The sequence below is a fragment of the Olea europaea genome, unplaced genomic scaffold, assembly GCF_002742605.1.
Source record: "Olea europaea var. sylvestris unplaced genomic scaffold, O_europaea_v1 scaffold1618, whole genome shotgun sequence".
NCBI lineage: Eukaryota > Viridiplantae > Streptophyta > Magnoliopsida > Lamiales > Oleaceae > Olea > Olea europaea.
Window position 1 is genome coordinate 105,865 of NW_019233817.1, and position 13,665 is coordinate 119,529.

Genomic DNA, 13,665 nt, shown 5'->3' on the forward strand with positions numbered 1-13,665 from the left:
TTATTTTGAGGAAACGAAGACCCTCCTAAGTACAATGTCGTTGATTCGGAATAACCTCTTCTTGACTTTCGAGTTGAAATACCTTGTCATCTTTCTCTGATATGTGCCGAGCTTCACTTGGGAGTCATCTTTTCTTTCTTCAATGTAGTCGAGGTCGAGCCCCCGGAGCTCGTCGTTAGTTATCTCACTGAAGTGTAGACGTCTTGGGGATGGAAGTCCGACTTCCACGGGGCTCATAGCCTCAGTTACGAATGCCATGAGGAAGGGTGTTTCTCCTGTTGGGGTCCTTGTGGTGGTTTGGATCACGCAAAGGACTTGGGGCAGCTCATCAACCCAGGCCCCTTTTGATACATCCAGGTTCCTTTTCAAGACGTGCTTAATCGTCTTGTTCACGGCCTCGACTTGGCCGTTTGCTTGTGGGTGGTGAGGTGTGGAGAAGTGTTTCTTTATGCCGAGCTCTTCACATAATTCTTTAACCTTCTTGTTGTCAAACTGTCTGTCATTGTCTGAGATGATTGAGTGGGGAATCCCGAACCGGCAAATAATATTTTTCCATAAGAACTTGGAGGTGTTGGCTTCAGTGATTTTTGCCAGTGGTTTGGCTTCGACCCACTTCGTAAAGTAATCAATAGCCACAATTGCAAAACTTGCCCCTCCTCTACCCTTAGGTAGGGGACTTATGAGGTCCATACCCCATTTTGAGAAAGGCCAAGGGCTAGAGACGGTGGTCAGCTCCTGCGATGGTTGTCGCTGCACCGGAGAGAAGCGCTGGCATTTATCGCATTTTCGTACAAACTCGAGGGCGTCCCGCTTTAGTGTGGGCTAGTAGTACCCCTGCCTCAATATTTTCTGTGCCAGAGATAGCCCTCCGGAGTGGTTACCGCATACGCCCTCGTGGACTTCCCTCAATATGTAGGTAGCCTCTTCTCCTCCGACGTACTGTAGGAGTGGGGAGGAGAAGCTTCTCTTGTAGAGAATGTCATCAATGAAAAGGAAGTGGGCTGACCTCCTTCTTAGCTTGTAAGCCTCATTCTTGTCAGTTGGCAGTGCCTGGTCTTTGAGGTATGCTACGATTGGTTGCATCCAAGCGGGAGTCCCAGCGACCCACGTTACTGTTGGGGCCTCGATTGAAAGTAGGAGGAGATGCTCAATAGGTACTACTGTGAGTAGCTCTGAGTCCTTGCTGCTAGCTAGCTTTGATAGTGCATCAACATGTGCATTTTCGATGTGAGGGATCTGGATCAACTCAAACTTTTCGAAGGATGGGATGAGATTCATCACCATTTTTAGGTAGGAGGCCATCGTTTTATCTTTGACTGAGAAGTTACCATTGACTTAGCTAACAACCAGTTGGGAGTTACTACTGATGAGCAGCCTCTTTACTTGCATTTCGATGGCCAGTCTGAGGCCTGCAAGAAGTGCCTCATACTCTGCTGCGTTATTGGTAGCTTTGAATCTGAACCTCACCACCGAGGTGAGCTTGTGACCTTCAGGGCTAATGAGAACAACCCCAGCACCGGAGCCAACATCCCCAGCTGACCCATCAATGAAAAGATTCCACGTGGGGGGTTCGATAGGTTCCATGATTTCGTCCACCTCGGGTAGGTTGGCGAATTCAGCCACAAAGTTAGCTAAGGCTTGCCCTTTTATGGCTGCCCTAGTCTTGAATACAAGGTCAAATTCACTGAGTTCTACCGCCCATTTCAATAACCTTCCTGAGGTGTCAGGCTTTTGGAGTACCTGCCTCAGGGGAAAATTTGTCAGTACATGAACGGTGTGAGCTTGGAAGTCGGGTCTCAATTTCCTAGAGGCCGTGATCAAAGCCAAAGCGAGTTTCTCCATATCGGGGTAACGGGTTTTCGACGATAGGAGCGCTTTACTTGTGTAGTACACGGGGAGTTGGGTAGTTTTTACCGTATTAGAACCGAGCTGATGGCCTCATTGGAGACGGCCAAATATAGTTGTAGGATATCACGGGGCTTAGGTTTGGAAAGGAGGGGGGCTTGCCCCAAGTGCCTTTTCAAGCATTGGAAAGCCTCTTCACATTCCTCAGTCCACTGGAATTTCTTCCCAGCCTTCAGTACTTTGAAAAAGGGAAGGCATTTGTCCGTAGCTTTGGACACAAAGAGGCTAAGTGCCGCTACTCGTCCGGTAAGACTTTGCACCTCCTTCGATTTTTGGGGGGACCTCATCTTGCACAAAACTTCAATCTTCTCGGGACTGGCCTCAATTCCCTGTTGGTTGACCATGTACCCCAAGAACTTGCCGTAGGCTACCCCGAAGGCGCACTTGTGGGGGTTGAGCCTCATCCTATATCTTCTTAGGATCTGGAAAGTGCTGTTGAGGTGCTTTATGTGGTCTTCGGCCTCCAAACTTTTTACTAGCATGTCGTCCACGTAGGCCTCCATTGTTTTGCCAATGAGGTCCACAAACATTTTGTTTACGAGTCTTTAGTAGGTTGCTCCTGCGTTTTTCAACTCGAAGGGCATCATTCTATAACAATAGAGGCCTCGGTCGGTAATGAAAGAGGTGTGCTCTTCATCGGTCGGGTGCATGGGGATTTGGTTGTAGCCGGAGTACGCGTCCATGAAGCTCAACAACTCGTGCCCAGCAGTGGAATCCACTAGTTGGTCAATCCTTGGGAGTGGAAAACTATCTTTCGGACAAGCTCTATTGAGGTTGGTGAAGTCAATGCACACCCTCCACTTGCCGTTGTTTTTCCTTACCAAAATCGGGTTGGAGACCCATCTAGGGTAGGTTGCCTCTCGGATGAAGCCATTTTGGATGAGCTTCTGAACTTCTTCCTTTAGGGCCTCATACCTTTCAGGGTTGAGGGCTCTCCTTTTTTGTCTATGCGGGGCAACATTGGGATCAATTTTTAGGTGGTGGCAGCTGACCTTGGGGTCTATGCCTACCATGTCCTCATGCTTTCAGGCAAAAACATCAAGATTCTTGCTCAGGAAATCCTTAATCTTTTCCTTTAGAATGTTGGCTAGGCATTTGCCTACCTTCAGTACCTTTAATGGGTCTCGGGGGTCTACTGAGAAGCTGTCAAGTTCCTCTACTGGAGTTGCCTGAGGCTCATGTTCGATGATGCGGGGGTCAATTTCATCGATGACCTGCGCTCTGCATTAGGTGGTGCATCGATCATATCAACATCTTCTTGTTCGGTGGGAGCATCACCTAGGACGTTAGCCATCACCACGTCAGCTATGACTACATGGATGTCCCCGGGCTCTGCCTTCTTGATGGAGCTTAGATAGCATTCTCTCTAGCCTCTTTGGTCGCCTCTCACCATTGCCACCCCATTTTCAGTTGGAAATTTCATGCACAGGTGGTGGATGGAGGTGACTGCTCCCAGTTCCTTCAGGGCTGATCTGCCAACACCCCATGGTAGGCCGACCTACTGTCAACAATGAGGAACTCCATGAAGTTCGTCGTTGTTCGTGGGGATTCCCCCATCTCTACTTCTAGTGTTATCTTTCCTCTCGGAGTGATGCTATCTCCGGTAAATCCATACAATGGAGTGGTGATGGGTGTCAGCTGATGATCCAATATCATTTTATCAAAGGCGGATCCGAATAGAATGTTGACGGAGCTGTCGTTGTCAACCAACATTCGTTTGAGCCCATTCCTGGCTATGACAGCCCTCACCACAAGTGCATCGCAGTGGGGGTAATGAACTCCCTCTTCGTCTTCCTGGGAAAATACAATGGGTGGGACGTGGTTTCTTCGGAAGCTGCTACCCACGATGTAGCTTGTCAAAGGGGGGCGTTTAGCCTCCCGGACGTAGTTCTTTTTGGCGTTTCGTGTTTCGCCGCCAACATACGGGCCTCCAAATATGGTGTCCACCTCGTGGATAGGGGCTTCATCTCTAGCTTGCCGGTTTCTTTGGTGTCTACGCCCTTCCCTGGGCCTCTCTGCATCATGCTCCCTTCGCCGTGGGGATACATCCCTTTGACGGGGAGCGGCCTCCTCACGTCCACGCTGGTTGTCGTGCCTGGGCGGGGGCCTGTTCACTTGGGGCGAATCATGTCTGTCTCTAATAGGTTCCTGCCGGGAACGTTGTGCATAGTCTCTACAATCCGCTGTGTTATGTCCGTAGGACCTGTGGTGTACACAGTATCCTGGGGGTTCGGGTTTGACCTATTTCTAGGTCCAGAGCCTCGACCTCGGCCTCTCCCCCGACGGGGCATCTCCTGACCTCCCATTTGATGGGGGTCAGTTATTGGATTGACATCTTCATATGTCAAGGTGGGAACCGCATTCAAAGTGGTGGTGGCAAGTGCTTGACCAGAGTTCTCATTTCCAGCCTGGTTCATCTGGTAGCCCATCAGGTGGGAGGTTGGGCCTCTACCGTACTGTCTTTGAGGAGGCGGGAGACCTCTATTTGCCCTGTTCCTATACTCAATCAATTCTTCATTGATGATCTCCCTTCTCATCATTTCGAGTAGGGCGTCATAGGTGGTGGGGTCTTGATTCTGCACATCTCTCCAGAATAAGGTATTCATGTTCAGACCTCCCCTTAGCGCGGATAGTGCCTCTCGGTCGCTGACTTGTACGCAGTATGTCATCTCGTCGGTGAAGCGTGATAAGAAGCTCTTTAGGGACTCCCCATGTGCTTGCCTCATGTCCTGGAGACGTTGGATGGGGGCTTCTCCTTCTTTGCTTACTGCGAACCTCTTCAAGAACGTTGTCTTGAACTCGGGCCAGCTTCTAATGCTCCCAGGTGGCAATCTGCTGTACCAAATTTCAGCCGCTCCACTAAGTGTTAAATGGAAGGCTCTGCACTTCACGACTGGGGTCGCGCCCTTTAGGCTCATGTGGATTTTATAAGCATTCAGATGCTTTTTCGAGTCGCCTCTTCCGTTATACTTTGGTATTTTTGGCATAGCACAGTGGCTCGGGACCCGGGCATTCCTTAGTTCCCTTGAGAATGGTAGGTTCTCATTGTCGTCATTCAAGTCGCAGGACCTCTGCTGTTCGTCAGAGTCGTACTCATCAGTCTCGTGCCCCGGTTGTTGGTGAGAGGTCCCGGGGAGATCCCTAGCCTCTTCGTCTCTCCTCTGCCGCCTATTTCTAGGCGGAGCAACTAGGGGGGCATTTTCTTGCCTTCTTTCCGCCTGCTGGGGCAATGTAAGTGGAGGAGGCGGCCTTGTCCAAGGTTGCTGAGCCTGCTGTTGCCTTTGTCTCGGTTCGGCGGGGCTGATTCTGTCGAAAACACTTCCTGCCCTCCTATGTCTTGGGTCTTGCTCATACGGAGGTGGGAAATTATCATGGCTCATTTGGACCTCGGAGGGTCGGCTAGAAGCGTAGTTGGAGGAAACATCAACTTCCACTTCCTTTTCAAAGGGGCTTTCACCTCGCCCATAGTCTGGTGTAGCAGTTCTATGACTTTGGACTTCATCCTTTTGCTGGTAGTGCCCTTGGGGGGTATATGGAGGAATGGGGAAGCCTCCCTGGCCCTGCATTTGGGCCATAAGCTCCCTTATAGCCAAATTTTGGCTGGCGATATCCCTCATGTTAGCCGCCATGGCGGCCATTTCTCTCGATAATCGTGTCGTCGCACGCATCCCACCTCTTCTTTGGTGGTGGTGGAGTCTCTGCCGAGCTGCTGGAGCAGCAGGCTGGGGATGCACATTCGTGTTTTTTCTTACTCTCTTGGGGGGAGTATCTTCATTGTAGCTCATTTTCCTTTGTTCGATTTCAGATTTCTCCAAGTAACGGGGCTTCCTCCTGTTCTCTTCCGAGAACAAATCCTTTTTCAAGGGGGGTTGCCCAAATGTCCTTTCAGTAAACTTTTACCACAGGGTTACTCGTGGTTATGGTATGGTTTCCCACAGACGACGTCAATCTGTTGACCCCAAAAAGTATTGTCAACAGATGCCGGTCCCACCGTGCAGACGTGGGCGAATGTCCAACACGCTAAAACATGTAGACGGTCTAAAACAAGCGGTTCAAAGGGCGTGGGAGTAGCCCAACAACACGGGACGGTGACGTTCGGAATCCGACGGGTTGTTCGTGATCCGATTGTACAATAATTACCAACCGGTGTTCATAAATGTGCATGTAAATGTGTATAAACTCGATTTGTGTATTGCAAGTAAGTGAGAGAGAGAGTTGAGTAAAGTATAGTTCTTTGTATTGATTCTTGCATTAACATTTTGATATTACACAAGGAAAGTATTTATAGTGATATATGTGAAATGGGAGCCCTTGGATGAGGTGGCACGTGGCCTCATCTCTTTAATTCAAACATCCCATCCTAGGCATGGGGCTTGACTTGCTAGCTTACTGGGCATTTATTGCTTTGTGCAGGGCCTCCATACTAGTGACAAGACTTGACCTTTATATTTACGACAAACGTTCCATCAATCATTCGAATAAGATCTTTATGCAGACGATCTCTTGGGAGAAGTGAACATGGAGGACACTCCTTTGTGGTTCGGAGGCTCCTGCGTCTGCTTCGGGGCTTCCACCATTTCACACGATACTTCCGCTTGAGGGTTTCAACTAGTTTCAGCATCATGGCTTCGGTTCATGGGTTTCGGCATGTAGACCTTAGGTACGTTTACAGGCCTCGGTAAAAAAGCAGCCTCGGCTTGAAGGGCTTCGGCATTGTCCACCTCGGCAATCTATGCCACCTCCGTTGGAATGCCACGTGGTTCGCTCTGAGTGGGCCATAATGGCCCAGGTGAATTGGCGAAGTATGACCACACACAACATTACTCATGTTAATAAACCTTCTGAGCAAAAAAATATCAATTCCACTATCTAAATTAATTCAATTAATCGCTGCAGCTTAAACCCGTAAACGGATGTTTCAAAGTAAGCCATAGAGACCTATTTATCAAATAGGTATGTTGACGAATTATATTCCTTCAAAAAAAATAAAAAATAAAAAGAAAGAAAAGACGAGGGCAATCCATGGATAAAGGACATCGTTTTTAAAATCAGTAATTACTAAGCTACCTTATTTGATAACATAATTTTAACAAATTTATAATATTTTTTTACATAAAAAAAAATATAATTAACACCTGACTTATGAATAGAATTAGTTAAAACTTGATTAATGATAATGTAGGCTTAAATCGACGTTTTCATGTAATTTCGAACGCTGGGCTCCAAAAGATAGGCGATTTGGATCCCCCATTAGCCTGGTTCAGTTTGGCCCAACTTCCAGTGATTGGGGATTGAAAAATCGAGGAAATAGTGGCCAACAGCCAGTTGACCCGACCATTTTTCCAAAGAGGCCTTTGACCAGTTAAAAAAAAAAAGCAAAAATATTTAAAATATTGAAAATCAACAAAAATCAAGAGAAACCCAATATTATCCCTTGCAACGAAAAAGAAGCAAAAGGCAATCAAGGAGAGTGGAAAATTACTGTAGCACCGTCGACCCAGTCACCGACAAAAAAGGAAAAACAAGAGACCCAGTTGGTCATTTCTCTTTGAAGAAGGTAAGATTTTTATACAAAAAAAAAACCTTGTTTTTATTTTTATTTTTGGAAAAAAAGTATGATTTTATATATATGTGTTGAGAAATTCTTGTATAAATATAGAATTTGGGTTCTTATTATTTGGGAAGGAGTGGAGATCGTTGAAAATGGAGTTTTCCGGCGATCTCCACAGCAAAAAAGGAAGGGGCCATCTGGGCGACAGGGACCCAGTCAACTAGGCACTCCAGTTGACTGGGCCACCTGGGCCGGGCTGCTCGGTTGACCCAGTTGACTGGGCCGGCCGTTATTTTGGGTCGTGGCCTAAAATTTTTATTTTTATTTTTTTAATTTTCGTAATTATTGAAGTTAATTAAATAATTATTAATTGCTTATATTGTGTTCTCTAATATGTAATTATTTATTTGAATTGCTTAATTTGAATGTATATTATGTATTTAAAATTATTTATTTTAAATGTAAGATGTAAATTTTTTATTATTTATCGAAATATTTATTAGTTGCTAATTTAGATTAATTAATTATTTTATATTAAGTAATAGTAAAATAATTAAAAGAAATAATATAATATTAAATAAGTAATATATATAAAGAATTTAGATAAATATTTAAACATTTGTAAAATAATAAAAATAAGCAATTAAATTTGAAAATTAAAATAGCAAAAAATTAATTTTTTGCAAAGCAATTAAAATAAATTTGTAAATATGAAATAAGCATTATGCGTAAAGAATTAAAATAAGTATTTAAACATTCATTAAAAATAAAAAACTAAATTAAGTGTTAGAAAAATAAGTAAAATATTAAAATAAACGATCAAAATAAGTGTTAGTAAAATAATATTAAAAAAATGAAATATTAAATAAGATATATATAAAGAATTTAAATACATAATTAAAGATTTGTAAATAATTAAAATACGTTTTAAAAGTTCATTAAAAATAAAAAACTAAATTAATTGCTAGAAAAAAATTAAAATAAGCAATTAAAATATCAAAATAAGTGTTAGTAAAATAATTAAATATTAAATAATATATATATATATATAAACTACCATAAGTAAAAAAAAAAAACTCCTCTCCACACAATGCGGAGAGAATGCAAACCATGTGTGCAGAGTTGGCAAACTCTCTGTATAGTGAGAAGTAAAAAAATATATATATATGATGTAAATAAGGTATGATGCAAATTCGGTATACTGTAAATACGATATGATGCAAATATGGTATGCTGTAAATACGGTATGATGCAAATAAAATATGCTGTAAATACGGTATGATGCAAATACGATATGTTGTAAATACGGTATGCTGCATATACGGTATGATGTAAATACAGTATGCTGCATATACGGTACATTGTAAATACGGTATACATAAATACGGTATGTTGCATATACGATATATATAATGCATATACGGTATGAATGAATCCGATTTCGTCCACTATAATAAATTTCAATACCGTATATGTTGTCTACCGTATTTGTAACTTACCATTTACGCAGCCTACCGTATTTGCAGGTAACTTACCGTATATGCTACCTACTGTATGTGCAGCTTATCGTATATACCGATTTTTGCACTTACGAATACCGAGAGTGCAGAACACCATACATTCACTTACCAATATTTAATCATGCAACCTAATATTTGTTTAGTTTGTTATTTTATTAGTTAAAAATATGCATTAAATCTAATAAAAAAAATATAATTATAAGAATAAGTTTAATTTCAATATAATACAAAAAAATCTCAAAAAAATAATCATTGCTAACAACAAAAGAATCTAAAAAAATGAAAAAGGCCAAAACGGAAAAGTAAAATTTGTGAAAAGAAGAAAATGAAAGCATGATGGCAAAAAATTTGGCAGTATTGTTTAAATGAGAAATGTTTTATTGATACACAAAAGACTTTTGCAGTCACCGAGTTAAAAGTATGGATTTATTGTGTTGTGAATTTTTTTTAAAATAATCGTAGTAAATCTTCTTATTACGATAATAAAATTACAATAAATTTTTTTTTTACAAATAGTATAAAAAAATCATTTTTTTCTTCAACAAAAAATACATTTAAAAATTAGCAATTTCATAATCACATTTTTTTTAAATTCCCCGAAATAAAATTTTAAAAAAAGAAAACAATATTGAATTACAAAAATCAATATCTGCCAAATACGGTATCTAAAGACAATATGTGCAAATACGGTATGTTGTAAATACGGTGTGCTGCATATACAGTGTGCTGTAAATATGGTATGATGCAAATATAGTATGCTGTAAATACGGTCCGATACAAATACAATATGCTGTAAATACGATATACTGCATATATGGTAAGCTGCAAATACGGTATGCGTAAATACAGTATGTTGCATATATAATATGTAAAGTGCATATACGGTATGAATGATTCCAATTTCGTCCACTACAATAAATTTCAATATCATATACAATGTCTACTGTATTTGCAGCTTACCGTATATGTAGCCTACTGCATTTGTAGACAACTTATCGTATATGCTACCTACCGTATTGCAGCTTACGGTATATACTGATTTTTGCACTTACAAATACCGAGAATGCAGAACACCATACATTCACTTACCAAACCGAATGTCAGAAAAAAATTCAGATTTTTATTTTTTCAACATAAGCATAAAATAAATATTAAAATATATGAAGGACAAAATATAAAACGCATATGAATATGCAAGTCGATTTATAATTTTATGCTCAATTTTCAATTTTTCAATATTGAATTATACAAAATTTAAAAATATAATCTTCACATTCAATTCAATTATATCAACACTATCAAATAATACAGGCAAAATAGTTTGTATAATCTCGTATATTTCTTATTTAAGTATGAAATATACAAGCATATTTTTTTAGATAACACAATACTATTGCAATTGTAAAAATAATTTGCAATCATTTTCTTATATCATGGAAATATTTCTAGATATTATTTCAAAAAATTTCCAAAAAATTAAAATTATACGCTAATAAAAATATGATATATACAAAATTCGTGCAACGCACGTGACAACGACTAGTATTTATAATATTTGTGTGTATTGTGGATAATGCAGTGTCTAGAAAAAGTTTCGATTTCAAATAATTAACATAAATAATATGCATAACAAATAAATGAAATGTTAAAAAAAAAAACTAAATCTAATAATTCACATAAATAATATGCATAAATAATTAACGTCAATGTTATAAATAATTATATTACCAATAGTTATTAAAATTACACATCCGTTACATTGTCATGCAGAGGAATCTGACTTGTACAATATCTTCTAGTATGCCCTATTGCATCGCACTTACGAGGCTGGGGAAACTCTCCGGTAGATGGTATTCTAGACGTACGTGTACGTCCGGGAGTACGTGGTCCAACTGCTGGTGGCAACAAGTTATTCAGCCGGAGAATGTGGTCGGGAACTTCCCACTCGACTTCGTTTGGTAAAGGAAATATTGTTTTCGCATACGTTGCTCTCCAATATTCAGTCATGTAATACACACTGCATAAGGTGTGTGGTGGTAATTCTCTATGCATAGCCACTGTCATTGCATGTGTACACGAAAAACTCTCCAACTGAAACCGTCTACACGTGCACGTGTTATCATCAAGTCCACAATGTATCCGAAATACGTGCACATCTCACAGAGAAGCGAAACTGATCCAGTGGTTCTACATATACTTTTCTCGCCACATCTAGAGTCTTGAAGAGCTTCTCTTCTTGAGCCGGGGTTAGCATACTTGCACAACTCTGTGATTCCTCACATCGATCATGAAACCACTATTGTAGCTTGTCACGAATGTTCTCAATCATTGCGAGAATTGGTAACTTTCGATCTTTCTTGAATAAAGCGTTAAGCGACTCCGCTTTGTTCGACGTCATCATGTTGTATCGACGTCCTGAAAAATGTGATCGTGCCCAATGTTCAATCCCCATCTCTGTTAGATACTTTCACGCAGCATGCGATTTACTGTCTATTTTGACCATGAACTTATCAAACTCTTCAAAACTGTAAGCCCCTGCAGCTCTTCTAAACAACGCAACGATGCCATTACCTCGATACCTGGTCTTCAGGTTTCTCTGTATATGGTACATACAATAACCATGATGTGCCTCGAGGAAGACTTCGGCGATACCCTTTATTATTGACTACCCTCGATCGGTTACAAATGCAAGATTTTCGATATCCCCAATTACTTCCCTCAACTTCGTGAAAAACCAACTCATCGCTACATCATTTTCTTCGTCGACTATGCCGAACACAAGAAGGTAAATTTGGATGTTCGCATCTTGACATGTTGCAATAATCAAATTGCCCCCGTATCTCGCCTTAAGGGTTGTACCGTCGACTAAGATTAGGGGTCACATTGCATTTTGAAATCCTCGAACACATTGTCCAAGGGTCATAAAGAAATATTTGAAGCGATTATCGTCATCATTCTCAATAAAAAATGCCGACCCAGTATTAATTATTTCCATGTTATATCAATACCTGGCCAATGTAAATAAAAATAATCATAATTTAGATAATCTATTAAATATTAAATGAACAGAAAAATAAGCACTTCAATTAAATAATTAATTACATATAAATAAACAATTGAAATTAAATAATTAAAATTTAAAATAACAAAGAAATAAACACTTAGAAAATGAAATACCTAGCTAATTTAGCATAACTCTCCTCGGTCGAACCCATCAAATCCACCAATACACATTCTTTAGCCTTCCAAGCCTTTTGATAGCTCATGACCACTCCGTACTCTCGTCGAACGTCATTAATGATGTCCGAAAGTCTGTAAATTGTTTGTGGATCCTGGAACTTGTGCATTATTTCTCGACCAATGAACCATGATCGGGCCTGCCTATGATTATTTCGACGAATACCCACTTCGTAAGTATGTTCCCGTGCATACTTATGGACCACAAAGAATTCATTCGTGTCCATCTTAGTCGCTCGGAAACGCCAATAACAACTGTCGTCAACACAGATAACTGTATACGTCGACTTGTTTGATTTCTTCACTTTAAACTCGAAGTTATGTTTTAAAGCAATCCGGTGCACAACTTTTTGCAATTCTTTCTTTGATTCAAATAGTTGCTCGACATATACATCTTCATCATCGAGAACTACACGCGAACAATTAGAGGATCGTGTACTCGGTCCGGCCTGTGAGCTCCCACCCGACTCATGTCTCATACGGGATAAAGCAATCAAATCCTCGTTTGTAAATGCATTTTCATTCTCGTTGTCTTCAACTATCGATGGAATTCTATGCATAACAGTGTGATCATAGTAAATAGTAGTAGTCTTGGGAATAACCACATCATCTTCACGAACAATTTGAATTGTATCCCAAATATCATTTACATTACGATTCTCTTCATTTGAAATTTCGTGTTCACCCTCGTGGACATTCTTCCGCAATAAAGTTACACAAATAGGAGTCGACTTTCGGCCTTGGTTCAATTTAATTAGATGTTTCATTTCCATTTCAGAAGTAACTTTCATAGGTGGGATTGGAATTGTTGAATGCTTATGAAACAAAAATCTCAATTCCATATCGTACTGAGAAGTATCGACGTTAAGCATGTTTTGTATATCATGGTACATTTCTGCAAAAGATGTACTCCTTGTTATAAAAATTGTTTTAGCCCCATCTCCTTCACTTGCCCATTTTCATTCCCACTGAGCATTTTCATTCATTTGAAATTCATCGAAGTAACAAATTGGGACACATGCCGATGCCATAACTGCCACAAATTAAAAATAAGGAATTAATATATAATTTTTTAAATTGTTCATTTCATATTTAATTTAATTTTATACTTTAAATAATTCATTGATTATTTTAATTGTTTCAAAAATATTTATTTCAATTAGTATTAAATATTTATTTCAATAAACATATATTAATGAACAAATAAATTATAAAATCTGAAAGGGGAGGAAAAAAAATAGCCGGCTGGAAACATCCGGCCCAGCTTTTTTGGCCGACCGTTTAATCTGAAATTTACACTCGAATTTTTTATTTCTTCCATTTTTCAACGAAATAATGTTTAAAAATTTATTTTACAAACACTTATAAATTTTTCCTATAAAATATATGCATACAGAGATGAATTTTTTTGTTGTTTTTACTATAAAAAATTATACATCTGTGTTTAAATAC

The 13,665-nt window shown here is 39.9% G+C and overlaps 1 protein-coding gene across 1 annotated transcript; it reads right to left on the reverse strand.

The window, feature by feature from the left end:
- LOC111377175 lies at positions 1 to 1,842 on the reverse strand. The gene is made up of 5 exons (XM_023000230.1): positions 1,348 to 1,842; positions 1,051 to 1,236; positions 889 to 966; positions 693 to 768; positions 1 to 506 (listed from the first exon to the last, which is right to left on the reverse strand). The coding sequence occupies exons 1-5, from the start codon at positions 1,840 to 1,842 to the stop codon at positions 1 to 3; spliced, it is 1,341 nt and encodes a 446-aa protein (XP_022855998.1).
- Between the last annotated feature and the right edge of the window lie 11,823 nt (positions 1,843 to 13,665).

Coding starts and splice junctions, on each gene's coding strand:
- LOC111377175 (XM_023000230.1), bottom strand. CDS start 1,842: ATGGAGAAACTCGCTTTGGCTTTGATCACGGCCTCTAGGAAATTGAGA. Junction 769..888: donor TGAGGGAAGTCCACGAGGGC/GTATGCGGTAAC, acceptor GATAAATGCCAG/CGCTTCTCTCCGGTGCAGCG. Junction 507..692: donor TTGGCCTTTCTCAAAATGGG/GTATGGACCTCA, acceptor CAATCATCTCAG/ACAATGACAGACAGTTTGAC.